We start from the raw sequence: 17,886 nt of genomic DNA, 5'->3' as shown, positions 1-17,886 counted from the left end.
CGCATTGATGTCAGGCGAGCGCGCTACCGCTTGAGCCAAATTTCCAGCCCCAAGATCTTTATTTATTTATTTTTTACCGTGGTGCTGAGAATTGAACCCATTGCCTCACACATGCTAGGTAAATGTTCTACCACTGAGCCACAACCGCAGTCCTCAAGTTGCATTTTTCTTATTGATTTGCAAGAACTCTTTATATATTCTGGTTACAAGCCATATTAGTATAGATCTTCCATGCAGTGACTTGCTTTTTCTTTTACCTAGTGGTATCATTTGATGAATAGAAGTTCCTAATTTTTATATAATCTAGCATATCAGTGTTAACTTCATGGTTAGTGATGCTTTTATGGTCTTTAAGAAATCTTTGCCAGTGGGCTGGGGTACAACTCAGTGATAGGGCGCTTGTCTAGCATGCGTGAGTCTCTGAATTTCATCTGTAGCAACATAGAACATTTATAGCAACACAAAACACACACACACACACATATAAATGAGTAAATATAAAATAAGAAAGAGAAATCTTTTTTGGCACTTATAAAGTCTATTAGAATTTTTTTTAACTTTTTTTTTTGAATTTTAATATTTATTAATTTTTTTTTTTAGTTATCGGCGGGCACAACATCCTTGTTTGTATGTGGTGCTGAGGATCGAACCCGGGCCATGCGCATGCCAGGCGAGCGCGCTACCGCTTGAGCCACATCCCCAGCCCGCTTGAGCCACATCCCCAGCCCTAGAATTTTTGTTTTATTGGCTTTTTAAAATTTTGTTTTTTAAATCCACTTATTTATGTGGACTTGATTTCTGTGAATGGTGTGAGGCAGTGGTCAAGATTTATACCTTTTCCCTTATGCACAAGTCTGTCTCTGGGCTGCCCTGTTCCGTAGGTCTGACCACACTGCCATGTGCCAAGTCCAAGTTCTGGCTGGCTCCACTATTGCAGGTATGTGTGTGTGGTGTTTTTTTCTTTCTTTCTTTCTTTTTTTTTTTTTTGTGTGTGTGTATATGTTTGTGCTGGGGATTGAACCCAGGGCTTTGCACATTATAGGCAAGTGTTCTACCACTGAGCTACATCTCCAGCCCCTTTAAATTTTTTTTTTTTTTTTTTGCAGAGGCTAGGGTTGTGGCTCAGTGGTAGAGCACTCGCCTAGCATGTGTGGGGCTCTGGGTTCCATCCTCAGCACCATCTAAAAATAAAATAAAGGTATTGTGTCCAACTACAACTAAAACAAAATATTAAAAAATTTTTTTTTGCAATAGGATCTCGCTGAGTTGCCAGCCTGGCCTTGAACTTGTGATCCTCCTGCCTCAGCCTTCAGAGTTGCTAGGGTTACAAGTGTGCACCAGTGCGGTCAGCAGTGTGACACTTGATGGCTTGAGTCCTTGAACTCTGTTCTTCATCTTCAAGATTGCCTCTGCTATTCTCAACCCTTTGGGTTTCTGTGTAACATTTTTTAAGGAAAAAATTGCGATAATCACATAACACATTTTACCACCATCGTCATTTTTAAGCAGAGAGTTACCACCACCATCCATTTCCAGAACTTTCTCATCGTCTGGACTCTGCACCCATTCCACACTAACTCCCACCCCTCCTTTCCTGTTCCCCTCCCCGATTTTCCCTCTCAGTGAATTTCACCAAATCCTCATCTAAGTGGAATCATATAGTATCTGTCCTTTGTCGCAGTGAGTGGCAGAACCTCCTTCCTTGCTGGGGTGGAGTGGCATTCCGTCCTGTGGATGGGTCGCATTGTGTTTCTCTGCTCATCTGTGGAGGGGCCCTGGGGTCGTTGGCAGCTTTGGGCTATTGTGAATAGTGCTGCGGTGGACGTGGGGGTGCAGATATCTGCTCAAATCCCTGCTTTCAGTGTCGGATTCATTTCTAGAGTTTCTCCGTTGGTATGTGTGTACACACGCTCACACTCTGCGGGGTCTTGATCAGTGCTGATTCCCTGTTCAGATCAGCATGGCTGCGTTGAGCGTCGCAGGCATTACCCACATGCTAATGCAAACCAGGTTGGCCTGGTTATTTCCTTGGGAGGATCCCCCCACGAGGGCTGAGCATCTTCAGGCCTGGAGAAGGCCTGTGATTTACCTTCCTGAGGCTGGGACCCAATAGCTGGCTCCGTGCTCCCCATCGCTGGGCTGCTTCTCACTCTCACCCTCCACAATCAGCTAAAATTTTGCTGATTTGACAGATGAAGGTGACATCACCGTGTTTTAACACTTCTTTGTGAAGCCAGCGTCATTGAAGTGTTTCCTGATTTCGACCCTGTACAGGTCTTGCCCTATGGATTGCTTGGGGATTTTTAGGAAGGACAAGCCAGAACGTGGGTCCATTCTCTGGCTCAGTTTCTAGCAGTGTCATAGAAACATCTAAGCCAAGTGTCGGTGTTTGGCGGGAATGGGCTCTTTCCTGAGTAACAGCCCTGATTGGGTCATGCTGAGGGGTTCTCTTAGTCTTTGTTGACATCTTCAGGGATGTTCAGTGCGGTTGCTTGGAAAGGCCAGGTCTTTTTTTTTTTTTTTTTTTTTTTTAAGGTACCAAGGATTAAATTCAGGGGCACTTGATCACTGAGCCATATCCCCAGTCCTATTTTGTATTTTATTTAGAGACAGGGTCTCACTGAATTGCTTAGCACCTGGCTTTTGCTGAGGCTGGCTTTGAACTTGTGATTCTCCGGTCTCAGCCTCCCTAGCTGCTGGGATTACAGGTGTGTGCCACCGTGCCTGGAGAGGCCAGACCATTTTTAAATGTAAAAGGCTGGGGCTGGGGGTATGGGTCACCGGTAGAGCACTTGCCTAGCATGTGCAAGACCCTGGGTTCCGTCACTAGCATGGGGCAGGGGGAGAAATATATTTGCTTTCTGTATTTGGTAACAAAGGGGCCTTTGGGATTGAAGAGAGGCAGCCACAGCCTACTGGACGCTCCATGGCTTGTGTCTGGTGGTGTTGCTGAGTGGAAAAGTGTAGTGTTGGAGTCAGAGTCTTTTTCTCCTTTTCCATAGAAAGGACAGGGGAAATGAAGCCCTTGGCAAGCCCCATATAGGCCTTGTGACCTTGTGGCTCCCCCCATTCTTAGATACTAATTGATCACTTACTGTGTGCACTGAGGATGAAGTCAACCAAGACCCACATGGTAATGCAAACTAGGGCTAAATCCGGCTCACTTCCTGCTTCTGTAAATAAAGTTTTATTGGAACAAAGCATCACTCAATAGCTTATTGCAAGCTGCTTTTCTTGCAGTGGGAGCGGAGCCGATAAATAGGGAACTGAGGTCTCATCAGCAGCGGAAAGCACTGGAGAAACACATTCTGGGAAGGTGTGCAGTGGGTTGCAACTTAAAATAGGGTAGCTAGAGATGGCCTGGTTCCTCAGAGTCGCCTGAGCTCTGGAAGAGGAGTGAGGGTGTGTGTAGTAGGGTATGTGTATTTGCTTTCCTGTGGCTGGGTCCTTACTGTTTACCAAACCTCCATACCCACCACGTCCTCATCCGGCTCCCACCAGCAAGGGCTGCAGGAGCCCAGTGCGGGAGTCCCACCTTCCCACGGGGATTCGTTCTGAGACCCTCAGTGGATCCCTGAGACCGCAGATAGCAACGAACCCTACATAGACTAGGTTGTTTCTTATATATTCCTACCTGGGACAAGTTTAATTTACAAATTAGGTACCCTAAGAGATTAAGAATAGCTATTAACAAAATAGAACAACAAAAACCATATACTAGAATATATTGTTGTGTGAATGTGGTGTCTCTGGAAGTTCCACACGGTACTTACCCTTCTAGGATCTGCATGATAAGGTGAAGTGAGGGGGACGGCGTGGGCATTGGGACCTAGTGTTAGGCAGAAGCACGGCTGCACTGAGATGGCTACTAAGTGATTGATGGGTGGGTAGCGTATACAGCCTGCATACGCTGCACAGAAGGATGATCAAGCTGTCCGTGGGAGCACAACTAGACAGCACGAGATTTCATCGCATTGCTCAGAATGGCATGCAGTTTAAAACTTATCAACAGGGAGTGGCAGTGCATACCTGTAGGCCCAGCTGCCCGGGAGGGGAGGCTGAGACAGGAGGATCGCTTGAGCCCAGGAATTTGAGGTCATCCTGGATAACATTGTGAGACCCCTCCCCATCTCAAACAGATAAACAGACTTATTGTTTCTTTCTGGAATTTTTCATGTAATATCTATGGGGCCTTGGCTGAAACTGTGGATAGGGGAGGATTGCTGTGTATAGCTTGTGGAGGGGTCCTTAGCGGCCCCATCCATTACAAAGGCAGGGTTCCACGGGCCCACGTCAGTGCTGTCTCACCACCTCTCTGCCAGGGACCTGGCATCCAGCAGCCCCTGAGAGAGCCCCAGCCCCCGCCCATGAGAGCCCTTGGAGGGGGGAAGCACCTTGTCTGGACTCCAATTCCACTCCCTGGTCACCTGGCCAGCCCTGAGTCTCTGCCTGTGTCCCTCCTTGGAAATGCCGGACACTGTGACTCCTTCCTTTGGTGGCTATGAGAATGACACAAGCCAATCATGAGTGTGCTTGGCTCACCACCTGTCGTATAGTGAAAGGGCTCCAGAAATTACTTTTATTGTTAATGTTATTGAATATTTGCGCAAGGAGCAGAGACACCCAAGTAGATGCCCGTTGTGTCCGGGAGTCGGGGGGCCCTTGTTTGCCCCCACCTCGCAGAGCCCTTGGGTGTTGCCGGACTCATGTTCGTGGTGCACGGTGGAATGTTTAACTCCTGACTCACGAGCTCCGTGAGTACCTGGTGCTTCCTTTCTGAGCCTCACTTTTGCTCTGTGTGATGCATTGACCTGTTTAGGATTAGAGGTCATCCGTGCGATTGAATTTGGCCAAATGTGACTTGTTTCTGGAGCTGAGACTTTTTTATTTTCATACCAGGGAATGAACTCAGGGGCATTTGACCACTGAGCCACATCCCCAGCCCTATTTTGTATTTTATTTAGAGACAGGGTCTCAATGAGTTGCTTTAGCGCCTCGCTTTCATGGAGGCTGGTGATCCTCCTGTCTCAGCCTCCCAAGCCGCTGGGATGTCAGGTGTGAGCCACTATGCCCGGCTGGAGCTGACACTTTTGAGGGAGGAGAATGGTGACTTCTTTACTCCAGAGGCCTTGGCTCCGTGCTCACCCCTTAAAAAAGAGCAGAGCTTTTCTTTCCTGCTACTCACTGAAGCGGCCCCCGCAGAGAGGTGATCAGATCCCTCCTCTGGGGACCTTCACGGTTAGGTGTACCTTCCCATCCCAGGGGCCACAGTTGGGGGCTGGGGTAGGGAAGAGGCAGAAGCAGAGCCCAGGCATGGATGGGGGTGTTGTTGTCGTGAGGTCCTGAGCCTGGTGCTTGTGACACTGTAGGTGCCAGGCTCCATACTGACTTGGTCATTGGCTCAGTCATCCTGGACAGCCTCCTGAGTCTCAGTTTCTTCTTTTTTTCTGGGGGGGGGGGTTACCAGGGATTGAACTCAGGGGCACTCAACCACTGAGCCCCATCCCCAGCCCTATTTTGTATTTTATTTAGAGACACGGTCTCACTGAGTTGCTTGGCACCTCACTATTGCTGAGGCTGGCTTTGAACCCATGATCCTCCTGCCTCAGCCTCCTGAGCGGCTGGAATTACAGGTGTGCGCCACTACATCTGGCCTCAGTTTCTTACTCTGTAAAATAAGGGGAACAGGAACTCCCAGGGCTGCAGGGGTGTGTGTGAGCCAGGATCTGGGAAGGGTCGCCAGGGCTCTGTGGGCAGTGAGATGTGGCTCTGGACTAGGAAGCCGGGCAGCGGTTGCATTTTATTTTTTAATTTTTTTTTTAAATGGAAGGGAAATTCACATAACACGAAATTAACTGTTGGGAAAATTGTACAGTTCACTGATATTTAGTGCTTTCATAATGAGCAAACACCAACTCCCTTGTTTCACAATTTGAGTTTTTCTTCTAAGTGAGGACAAATGGCATTTGGGTGGAGAAAGTGGCCCCACTTGGACCCTGACCTTGGAGGAGTTGCTTCTCTTCTCTGAGCCCCAGGTTTTGCGACCATAAATAAGAAGAATAACAATAGTGGCTGACATTACAAGGCACTTGGTGCCAGATGATGTTCAAAGCATTTTACTGAATAGGAGCTCGTTTAATCTCCGCATCAGCCCTGGGGGGGCAGCTGTTACTACAGTATCCACTCCGCACAGCCTGGGGAAATTAAGAAAATTACCCCAAATCACAGAACCAGTGGTCCTGAGAGCCAGGATCTGCCTCTCTGCTCTCCCGTGGTGACCTCCGGTGGATTCTCCCCATGGAGAGGGTGTCCACTCCTGCCCACTGTCTGTACTTTACGGCTCCCTTTACTTTACCAGAAGGTTGCTAAATGAAACCTAAATTAATTAAAATACAATGAAATAAAAAATGCAGTTCCTTCGTCTCCCTGGCCACATTTCAAGTGCTCAGTAGCCACACGTGTGACCGGTGGTTCCTGCATTGCAAGCACAGACGCTGAGCAGCTGTGGGCCCTGTCGGCCTAGCGCTGTTGGATGTCATGTATGACCCCACCTGATGGACACAGAGGTGGTTTGCAGTTTGCGGAGGATGACAGACAGGACGGTGGAGAAAGGGAATGCTGTATGTGTGTGTGTGTGTGTGTGTGTGTGTGTGTGTGTTTTCATGCATGCGTGTCGGGGACCCTTGTGTGACTACTCAGAAGGAGGCATTTAGATGTGAGTTGTTGGGCTCTGGAGCTGGTCTGAGTTCCTGTCCCAGCTCTGCTCGGGCTCTGTCCCCAGATGCATGCCTGTGTGACCTTGGGTTGTCAATCATCCCCTCTCCACAAAAGGCCCCGGTGAGGATTGGGTGAGTTGCATTTCCAGAGGGGTTAAGCACCTGTGGTGCCCGCTGCTTATGCAGTTAGCTTGGCTGTTTTCTCTGCCGTATCTGTGTGTTAGGTTTTGACAGCTATTGGTCTTGGCTCTTAAGGTGTCAAGTAAGATAATTATGGTGAGCAGCTTGGCAGGAGGTCTTCAGTCACCAGGGGGCCAGGCTGGAGGGAAGGAAACCCCACCTCAGGGATTCTTTGAGAGGCCACTGAGCTCTGGTCCTGTCACTGTCCCCTAGACCTCTGCAGCCAGTAAACTGGAGGTGGCCACTGTTTGATTCCGCGGCAGGGTGTGAGCAACTGGTGGTTGTGGGTGTTGGTATGAGAGTCTGGAGACACTGGCCACACATGGCCAGGGGCAGCTGCCATCCTCACTCCAGCTCAGGGAGGCCAGGTAGAATGGCCCAGGGTGGCAGATGGCCTTCAGGGTTTGTGGAGTCCCTCTGTGTGTCAGGGGCTGCCCTGACCTTCTGTCCACATCCTAATGTGTGTCTGGGCTCTGGCTCTGGGGGCATTAGAAATAATGCTCAGCCTGTTAGCCCAAAGGGGATGTCCCTGGGGGGGCTGGCCCTGGGCACAGGAGGTGTGGGAAGCAGAATATGTCCCACTGTCAATTAGGGAGCCGCTTGGTGGGAAGAGATGGGCATGTGACCATGGTCAGATGACACAGATGGGTCTGCTTGGACCATGTGGCTGCCAGAGGTCTTCTTGAGGCCCAGGGAAGGCTGAGGGAGGCCAAGGGAGGCTGAGGGAGGCCAAGGGAGGGCCGAGTACCTGGGGTGTGCAAAGCTGGAAGCCTGCCTGATTGACATCCAACTGTGGTGGTGGGCACCTGCTTGTGCCAGCAGTCCCTGTCCTCACCCGGCTCCAGCCGCAGCAAGCCAGACGGTAGGCCCACCTTAGAGCTGCCCAGCCCTGGGTTTCCCCAGCTGCCCCCGCCCAGCCCCCAGGGAGGGAGTTGGGGCACCGTTGAGGCCGTGTGGCAGGCAGGAGCCGTTGGTGGCATCCGGGCCCAGTGCCTCTCCAGCCCGGGGCGCTGCTGGGCAGGTTTCACAAGCCCAGGCAGGGGCAGGCCTGGCCGCTGGGCTTCCGCGAGCTGGGGCAGGAAGAGCTGGCGGCTGATGTAAGCCCTTGCGCAAACCTCTGGCTGCTGGCTTCCGGAGCCTTCCACCACCCGCTTGTCACGCCAAGGAGGAAGCCTGGGGCTCGGCTGGGCCACATGGATGGACTGAGTGGCCACCATGGCTCTGGGGCCCGAGGGTGTGGCGCTGGAGTCTGGTGAGGGGCCGGGTTGGGGCGTGGGGGGGCTGGACACAGGCTGCGGGGATGGGCCTGTGGCTCAGGGCCACCCCCGTGGCTCTGCTGCCGCTCCCTCCACTCTGGGGGGACCCCAGCGGGGCCTGTGGCCCTCATGACCTGTTTCTTTACATGTACCCGAAGGAGCTGGGGTGGACCCTGGGATCTGTGCCGCTGGGAGGTGGCAGTTTGCACTGGTCTGCAGACCCTGCAGGGGGCTGTGGCAGGACCCGGGCCCTCTGGGCACCTGAGCCAGTCATACTCCGCCTGCAAAGTCACTAACTCTTCTGTGCTACCCGCCAACAGCGCCCAACTACCAGGGACACAGGAGGGTTCCTTGTCCCAGGTTCGCAGGCCTCCCTTTCGCCTGTGACCTGGAGTCCTGCCAGGTCCTTCCCGTGGAGGGCAGGATGCTTGGACTTGGGGCAGAGCCACTGGGTGGCAGCAAAGAGGCCTCCTGTCTGGTGTGGGCCTGGCAGTTGGGGCATGGCATGGCTGGGCTCCGTTTCCCTCCAGGCAGCCGCAGTTCCCCTGGCAGGGGCCCTGGGGTCCTGTTTTCCAGAGGGACGGCCCCCAGCAGGACTCCCTTCCACCTGTCTGAGCTGCCATGTTTGCCGTCCCCATTTGTCCCGATTCATGCCCTGTTCCCCTGTGGCCTGGTGGTGCCAGCGCGGGCTCTGGGATGCTCACTGGTGTGCACGACTAGCTCCCTGGCTTTGTGACCAGGCTCCTCCCGTCTCTGAGCCTTGGTCACGCGTGGGCGGCTGAGCACCTGGAGGGCCCTGGGCATGTCCAGGGCTGCTGTGGGGTCCTCAGGATAGTCGTTCTTCTGGAGGGTGCCCTCTCTGATTCAGGAGCTCCACTGAGCTCAGAATGGGGACCTTCCCCCTCCAAGCCCCCTACTTCTTTGCTCTGTGGTTTTGGGGGGGTCTCTGCTCCTCTCACGCTTCCATCTGCAAATGGGGAGAACGGTGCCCCTCAGACTGGGCTGGGTCTGCATCAGGGAGCTCCTGGTGCCCTGGTGGGGTGTGCTGGGGGGCTCTGTCCTGGGTTCCTTCCTGGGGCCTGCAGCTTCTCTCCAGCCCCGGGTCTGGTTGAGCTGCCCTGGGTCCACTCGGGGGCCAGGGTGGGGTGGGGAGGCCTCTGTGGCTTCCTGGCCAGTGCTCCGCTGAGCTCGGTGGGGGAAAGCTGGAGTCTTGGGGCGGTGGGTGGGGGTGGCAGCTGCCTGGCTGGCTGCTTGAAAGCCCCCCTTCTCTCTGCAGGCGAGGCCTTCTTGGGCAGCTTTGTGGCCAGCGGGATGGGGCCCTCGGCCTCATCCCAAGGGAGCCCGGTGCCCCTGCCCTCTGACCTCTCCTTCCGCTCCCCTACCCCCAGCAACCTGCCCATGGTGCAGCTGTGGGCCGCCCACGCCCATGAAGGTAAGGAGCGTGCCAGGCGGGCGGGGCTGAGGGCTGCTGTCCCCACCATTCTGGCAATTTTGTGTCCCTAGCACTTTTCAAGTTTGCCCCCACCCCTCCACCTCCACCTCCACCCTCCTTTTCATGGCCAGTGAGCCCAGCCCTGGCCATCTGACCTCCCTGTTGTTCCTCAAATGCCAGGTGCTTCCTCTAGTTGCTGTCACAGGGCCTTTGCACAAGCTGTTCCTTCTGCTTGCAGCCCCTCACCCCTGCCCCCTGGACGTCTCCTGCCTGTGTCCTTCAGGGCCTGGCTCGGATACCTCCTTTCTTCAGTGTTCCCATGGTAAAGGCAGATTTACCTGTGTGATATTCCCTAACCATCGGCTGACTTGGCCGCCAGAGTGAGCTCTGTAGGCGGGGCCTGGTACATTCTGCTTGTGCCTGGTGCACGATAGGCTGGTGACTAATGTGGGAGCCGGGGACTGGGTCCACCAGCCTCTTTGGTTGCAGCTCTGCAGGGGTGCTTGACGTGGGGTCTGCGGGCCTGGCTCGAGGCCCACCCTGAGCAAACTCTGGACCTCCTGGAGGCTTCCTCCTTCCATCCGTGAAGGCAGGGGCCTCCCCACCCCTGGCTCTGGTGGGTTTTGGATGCTGACACTCTGACCTGCCTCCATCCTCCTGGGGAGCCTGTGCACTCCCCCAGATCCTAGAAGCCTGAAGCTCTGGGAGTCCACCCTCATGTTGAGGGCTTTCTGGGCCTTTCCCAGCTCCCTGTCTCCCCACTTCCTCCTGGGGTCTCACATCTGGGTTATGAACACTCACCAGGATCTTGCATCCACCGGGGTGGGGCTGCAGGAGGCGACATGTTCCTCAGGAGGCAACAGCTGCAGCCAGAGGTATCCCCAACCCCAGGGTTCCTGCCAAGCCTTAAACCACACGGTCCTCACTGTCCTGGGGAGGCCACTGAGGCCCCTCCTGCCAGGCCCCTCGGGGCAGGCCTCTGTATCTAGGAACAGGATTGTGTGCTCTGCATGGAGGGGGCCATCCTGCCTCAGCTGGGTGTTCGCTGTGGGCCTGGGATGCTGGGTGGCTCTGCTGGCCAGCTTGCTCCTCAGACCTCCTGAGATTTTTTTTCTCTTCTGTCAACAAGTCTTGGTGAATAGTAACACTAAGGATGGCAAACACATGCCATGCTTACCGGGTCCCCGGTGCTGCCTGCTCAGGATCACTTTGTCCTCAGCTGTAGTCTTGGGGTGGGGGCTGTTTTGCCCATTTTACAGACAAGAGGCCAGAGGGATCTGACCCTGCCCCAGAGCACTGATAACGGGATAATGTGCATCAGGGACTCCTTTGTTTTGTGATTGTTGTTAATGTCGTCATAAGATGATGCCAGGGGAAGAGCCATCAGCCCGTGGGCTAGTGACAGGTCCTGCCTCCCTGGCCTCAGAGGTAGCAACTAGGACATAGCGTATCTGGGTTCCTTAGGGACCTCCAGTAGGACCCCAGGCTCAGGCAGAACATCAGGACCTTTGCCCAGTGCCACTGTTGGCCCGCCTGGCCTCCTTGCACCCTGCCAGGTGGCCTCTTGTCCTCATTCCTCTTGGGCTTCTTGATTCTCTTGTCTGTGGCTGCCCTTTCCTCTCTTTGTCCTGTGACGCCCTGAGTCTGGGCATTGATGGTGGGGAGTCCTTTTGAAAGCCTGGGGGGGGACCCTTGAAGGATGGGAGATCTGGCAGCCAGAGATCCTGGGTCCAATAAGGTTCCAAAAAGGTGAGTGATCAGCCCTGGGGCACATAGCAGAGAAGGGGTCCATTAAAACTGCCCCTCCGGGGTCCACGTTAGTCTGAGGGGTCTAATGACCTCAGTTCAAAGCCAGACTCCTCTGCTGTGTGACCGTGGGCAAGTGCCCCTCTCCAAGTCCTTTTTTCCTGTCTGTAAATGAGATATTAAATGAGGTGTTTTTTTGCTGGGTGCGGTGGCGCACACCTGTGATCTCAGCGGCGTGGGAGGCTGAGGCAGGATCACGGGTTCAAAGCCAGCCTCAGCAATGTCGAGGCACTAAGCAACTCAGTGAGACCCTGTCTCTAAATAAAATACAAAATAGGGCTGGGGGTGTGGCTCAGTGGTTGAGAGCCCCTGAGTTCAGTCCCTGGTACCAGATTTTGAGGTTTCAAGTGTAAAAACAGCAGCAGGGCAGGCTATGCTTTTGTGGCCATCAGCGTCCCCTCCTGGGAGGATCCATTCTGATCTTCTTCCTGGGGGTTTGAGGAGTCAAGCCCCTGCGGGCTGCCTGGGACTGGAGGGAGGCCTACAGTGGCATGGCTGGGAGAGGGACAAGTGTCTCTCTGGAAGCTGGCATTAAACCTCGGATTCCCTGCACCAGGGGGCTGATGGCCAAAATGGTTTGTTTCCAAGAAATCGCTGGGAGTAAGCTCCTGTGAGAGGCATAAGTGATGCAGCCCTTTTTTCTTTCTCTTGCAGGCTTCTCCCACCTGCCCAGCGGGCTGTACCCATCCTACCTCCACCTGACCCACCTGGAACCCCCCAGTAGCGGGAGTCCCCTCCTCAGTCAGCTGGGCCAGCCCAGCATCTTTGATACCCAGAAAGGTCAGGGAATAGAAGTGGGTGGGACTGTGGGGGCTGGGGAGGGTGGGTTTTCTCAGGGGCTTTTTTGGGGCCCTCACTAGAACACTGGCCAGCTTCCCAGCTGTTTCCTTTTTTCATGGCTCTTGGGACCCCAGGACCTTGTGCATTCTACCAAAGTGATCAACTTCTGAGCGATGCCTGCTGAAGAGGCCTTTTTGGGATCTCAGCCCCTAAGGACTCCTGCAGGTGTACTGGGTTGCCCACAGTCTTCTGGCATCTTCCAGATGTGGTCTCCCTAACCATGTTGCCCTCTGGGCAGCTAAAATGACCTTTGGCATCTCTCCATTTTACAGCCAAGGATACTGAGTCTCAGGAAGGTTAGACGGCCAGCTGGAGATTTCAGCTTGGTTTCAGGAGCCTACCCTCCCATCGACTGCCCCAGCATGCTCCTGCTCATCCTGGGGACACAGGGCCCTGTCCCCAGTACATGGCATCCTGGTGGAGGGTGGGCGGTGGGCCCCGCTCACTCTGTGCTCCTCTCTGCAGATGGCTTCTACCTGCCCACGCCAGGACCCCCAGGCGCCCTGCATTCTCACGCGCCCTCCTCCAGGACTCCTAGTGGTCACTCCGCAGGCACCCCGGCCAAGTCGTCCCGGGAAGGTGTAGCCAAGGAGCGCCGTGGCGGGGAGCCGCCCCCATTGTTCGGCAAGAAGGACCCACGGGCACGCGAGGAGGCAGTTGGGCCACGTGGTGTGGTGGACCTGACCCAGGAGGCGCGGGCTGAGGGCCGCCAGGACCGTGGACCCCCGCGCCTAGCTGAGCGCCTGTCGCCCTTCCTGGCCGAGGCCAAGGGCAAGAGCGCCCTGCAGCCCTCGGCCCTGGGCATGTGCAACGGCGTGGCGGACACCGGGCTGCCTGCGCTGGTGGTGGAGGCCGGCCGCAGTGGCACCAAGGAGGTGGCCCGGCCGGATGAGAGCTCGCGACTGCTGCGGCGCGCCGAGGCCCTGCTGCCTGCGCCGCGCCCCTGCCCCTCGCCGCTGCCCCCACCGCCACCCAAGGGGCCGCCGGCGCCCCCAGCCCCTACGCCCGCCGGTGTCTACACCGTGTTCCGTGAGCCGGGCCGTGAGCACCGCGTGGTGGCGCCCACCTTCGTGCCTTCCGTGGAGGCCTTCGACGAGCGCGCGGGGCCCATCCAGATTGCATCGCAGGCGCGAGATGCCCGGGGCCGAGAGCGTGAGGTGGGCAGGCCTGGGGTGCTGCAGGGGCCGCCGGGCTCCCCGCGGCCGGAGCGGCCTGAGGTCCTGCGCGAGAAGAGCTCCGTCATCCGCTCGCTCAAGCGCCCCACGCCCGCCGACGCCCTTCCGGCCCGCGCCTTGCGCGCCTCCCCGGACTCACGCACCTACCTGCCAGCCAAGGAGCTGCCCAAGCCCGAAGTGGAGCCAAGACCCTGCGAGCGCACGCCCCGCGGCCCTGCAGCCGCCCAGCAGGCCGCCAAGCTCTTTGGCCTGGAACCTGCGAGGCCTCCTGCGCCCACTGGCCCCGAGCACAAGTGGAAGCCTTTTGAGCTGGGTAACTTTGCCACTACGCAGATGGCCGTGCTGGCGGCCCAACACCACCATGCCAGCCGTGCCGAGGAGGAGGCCGCTGCCGCCTCCAAGAAAGCCTACCTGGACCCTGGGGGTGCCCTGCCCCGGGCGTCGGCCACCATTGGCCGGCCTGGGGCCGACCTGCATCCCTCAGCCCACGCCCCCGGAGAGGCCTCCGCAATGCAGAGCCTTATCAAGTACAGTGGCAGCTTTGCGCGGGAGGCGGTGGCCGTGTGCCCAGGTGGCTGTGGCAAGAAGAGCCCTTTTGGAGGCCTGGGCACCATGAAGCCGGAGCCCGCCCCCACAACCACGGCTGCCTCCCGCTCCCAGGCCCGGCTCCCCCATCCTGGTGGCCCAGCAGCAGGCGGGACCCGGCAACTGAAGCGGGACCCAGAGAGACCTGAGAGTGCCAAAGCCTTTGGGCGGGAGGGCTCTGGTGCCCAGGGGGAGGCTGAAGTGCGACACCCACCAGTGGGCATTGCTGTGGCTGTAGCTCGACAGAAGGACAGTGGCGGCAGTGGCCGACTGGGACCTGGGCTGGTGGACCAGGAGCGCTCCTTGTCTCTGAGCAATGTCAAAGGTAGGTCTTGGGCCCCACCCTGGCCCCTTCTCACTCCACGCTGTACCCCTGGTTGGGGGTTGGCCTCCTGAACTGCTCTTTTTGCACCCTCAAGTGCCTGCCTTCCCTGAACTGTTTGCTGTTTGTCCCACTTGTGTGCTTGGGCACTTTTGAAACTTTTAATGTTTTTATTTTGCACATGGAATGGTGTATAAGGTGCAGAAAAGGGGAAACAAGAAAAAGGAGCAGTATATTTTTCCCAGCGCCTTGAACACTTTCATCTCTTTTCCCAAAATCATTTTCCTGTGCAGTTTGCTTCGGCCTGCAGAGCTCCTCGTGCACACATGATCTTGGGCCTGTGCGTTGTTCCCATATTACTAAGCTGGGTTGTTTCCCCTGCTATTGCAAACTCTATAAAGTATCATTTTTTATGGCCTTTAATATTCTGTGGAGAGCACGCACCAGCAGGTAGTGCAGTTCAGGTCTCCATTCCCTGGTGGGCATTTTAGTTTTTTCCTGCTCTGATGTTTTGTGTTCAGAACGGTTGCAAGGAATATTTTTGTGCATTGCACCTTGGTGATATTTTGAGTCATTTTTCTAAGAATAGAGGTTCCTAGGAATAGACTAGCCTTAGGCTTTGGATTCTAAGTCCTTGAGGGAGATAACTCGGCCTTATGTATTTCAACATCCCCCAGCATGGGCCTGGTGCATAGTAGGTATTTGATAAATCAGTGAATGAGGGAATGTGTGTGAGGGATAGAAACTAGTGTCCTAAAGTTCTTTTGGATCTTGACTTTTACTACCTCAGGTACTGTTCCCCTCCCTGCCAGTAGTGGGGATTGAACCTGGGGTGCTCCCTCACTGAGCTGCATCCCTAGCCCTTTTTTTTTTTTTAATATTTATTTTTAGGTGTAGATGGACACAACACAATGCCTTTATTTTTATGTGGTGCTGCCCGTGCTAGGCGAGCACTCTACTGCTGAGCCACAATGCCAGCCCCATCCCTAACCCTTTTTATTTTTGATTTTGAAACACAATCTAAGTTGTCTAGGCTGACCTTGAACTTGTGTTCTTCTTGCCTCAGCCTGGGTAGTTAGATTTTAAGTGCCCATTGGTCCATTGGTAGTATATGAGGGTTTTTTTAATATTTATTTTTTAGTTATAGGTGGACACAATATCTTTATTTATTTGTGGTGTTGGGGATTGAACCCAGGGCCTTATGCATGCGAGGTAAGCACTGTACCAGCTGAGCTGTATCCCCAGTCTCTTTATTTTTATGTGGTGCTGAGGATCAAATCCATTGCCTCACACATGCAAGGCAAACGATTTTCCTCTGAGCCACAATCCCAGCCCCATGGTTTTTTTTTTTTTTTTTTTTTTTTTTTTTTTTTTTTTTTTTTAACCTGTGGTGCTGGGGATCCAAACTAGGGGCCTTGCACATTCTAGGCCAGTAACTACCACTGAGCTACCCTCCCAGCCCCATCTGTCTTACTTTCAGTGCCTCAGCATTGTGTTTTAATATTTAAAAGTCAAAACAAAACAAAACAAAACAAAGAACTGAGCTGGGGTGTGGCTCAGTGGTAGAGCACTTGCCTAATATGTGTGAGGCATTGGGTTTGATTCTCAGAACTGCATATAAATAAGTGAATAAAATAAAGATTCATCAACATCTAAAAAAATATTTGAGTGTCATGGAGGCAAAGTAAGGATTTCTAATAGAAATCTAATTATGTATGAAGTGTATGAGTACATTAAAAAAAATAAAAAAGAAACAGGAGCTGGGGTTGTGGCTCAGTGGTAGAGTGCTTGCCCATCATGTTTGAGGCATTGGATTCAATCCTCAGCACCACGTAAATATAAGTAAGTAAAACAAAGGTATTTTGTCCATTACAACTAAAAATAAATAAATAAAATAAAATAACAACAACAACCAAAAAACCCAGCAGTTACTTAATTCATTGGTGAAAAAAGGTGCATGTCTTTTAGCAAGTTCAAGTGTTTTCTGGAATCTGGTTGTTGGGTTTCCTTGTGTCTCTTGCATATTTTGCTGTTGGGTTTCTTCCTGGGATTTTGGAGATCTGATGTTTGTTGAAACTCTGGACTTGTTCTGCCCAGAACAGAGCCTGTTGTTGAGCAGAGGGCCCGGCCTGTGACCCAGGGACTGAGACCACATGAGTGGGCCATGTTGTGTGGTGTGCAGGCTGGGCCAAGGCTGGGAAGGCCATGTCCAGCTGTTGCTTGCTCATGTGACTTCTCAAGTCAGCCTCTGTTCCCAGCCCTAGCCCCAGCTGGATGCCCATCCTCATCCCTGACCCATAGTCAGGGCCCTGTCTGGGGCACCTGCAGAGCCCCTTTCTGCAGCACCAGATGTGACTGCAGATGTACTTTGTAGCACATCTATCTGCATCTTGGGTCCCTACCCTTCTGTTGTGGACTTAACTTGGGTCCTAGATTCGCTGTCTCAGCCAAACCCTGTCTAAATGCTGTGGCCGTATGGGTGACCTAACTGTCCCTCTGGGCCCTGCTCAGAGCCCACCAGACTCGCCCTGGGGAGGGGTCCAGGGCCTGGGTTTCTCCAGCTGCATCTCCCAGGAGTGCTGTTTTCACACCAACCTAATCCCCAGTGGGTCCCCCTGAGTCTCGAGCTGTACCTTCCACAAGCCATGCCCCCGCTCCTGTGTGGGGATGTTCCCTTACCCTTGGTGCCAGGTGTCACTCCCCTGGAGCACCTTTGATGGTGCGACTCCATCTGCTCTCTGCTCTCCTGTGTCCCAGGACAGCCTTGGTCTAGAAGTGGGTTCTGTGTGCTCCTGGAATTTCCTTTCTCTAGCAGAGATGGCTGAGAGGGCTGCCTTCTGAGTGTTGGCTGACTGACTGAATGAGCTGATGCTGGGGGTGGAGATCCCTGGAGCCAGGGAAACCCCATGCTCATGACTTTGGGGGTGTCTGCGGTAGTACCTGCCTTATTTGGGGATTGAAGCTATGAGCAAAAGCCTTCTTATTGCAGATGGAGAGCTGGGTGGTGGACAAGCCTCTGCTCAGAGGGTTTAGGGCTGTGGACCCTCCTGCCCCCCGCCCAGAGGCAGCCGAGCATTTGGGTCCTGTGATGCAGTGTGGTACCTCTGTTGGCTCATGGTCTTCAGAGCCCATCTCGGAGTCCAGGGCACCAGCCTGTAACCGGGAGGCCTGTGCCCGTGGGGTCATGAGCATGTGTATTCAAGAGAAGAGTATGAGAGAGAGAGGAATGGTGTGGCCAGGGTTTGAGATGGTACTCTGGGGATTTGCCTGTTCCTTTTGGTGCTGATGGTTGAAAAGTAGGTGGCTGGATTCTTTCTGTCCCTAAAAAGTCCTGTAAGCAGGGGTGCTCTCCCTCCAGTTAGCCTGGCCATGGGTGCTGAGAGGCCTTGCAGGGAGGCTGGGCCCAGGGCACCCATGCACCCGGGTGGGCCTGGGCTGTCCCCCAGCCTGTTGCCAGCTGGCTTCCGGGCACCTCGGCCCTGGCCACTCTGCGTCTTTACTTTTGAGAAGGAGCTTTCTGCTTCTCTAGTGGATTCAAATCTTGGCACTTACCCCTTGCAGTTCTGTGGCCTTG

At 54.3% G+C, this 17,886-nt stretch overlaps 1 protein-coding gene across 10 annotated transcripts in view; it reads left to right on the top strand.

Annotated features, from left to right (window-relative positions):
* Positions 1-17,886, top strand: part of TNRC18 (trinucleotide repeat containing 18) — a gene marked incomplete at its 3' end in the record, with an annotated part of 91,376 nt that overhangs the window by 16,641 nt on the left and 56,849 nt on the right. For 6 of the 10 annotated variants that reach the window (XM_081298692.1, XM_081298696.1, XM_081298691.1 and 3 more), the window contains exons 3-5: positions 9,429-9,584; positions 12,045-12,170; positions 12,696-14,315. In XM_081298692.1, the coding sequence (XP_081154818.1) occupies positions 9,429-9,584; positions 12,045-12,170; positions 12,696-14,315 (1,902 nt within the window). Of the gene's footprint in view, positions 1-9,428; positions 9,585-9,692; positions 9,907-12,044; positions 12,171-12,695; positions 14,316-17,886 lie in introns of those variants that run through there. The other 4 variants (XM_081298697.1, XM_081298695.1, XM_081298689.1 and 1 more) reach the window with 2 other exon arrangements.

The sequence above is a fragment of the Spermophilus citellus genome (assembly GCF_964194105.1).
Source record: "Spermophilus citellus genome assembly, chromosome: 6".
Taxonomy (NCBI): domain Eukaryota; kingdom Metazoa; phylum Chordata; class Mammalia; order Rodentia; family Sciuridae; genus Spermophilus; species Spermophilus citellus.
This window is presented reverse-complemented; position numbering and strand designations above follow the sequence as displayed.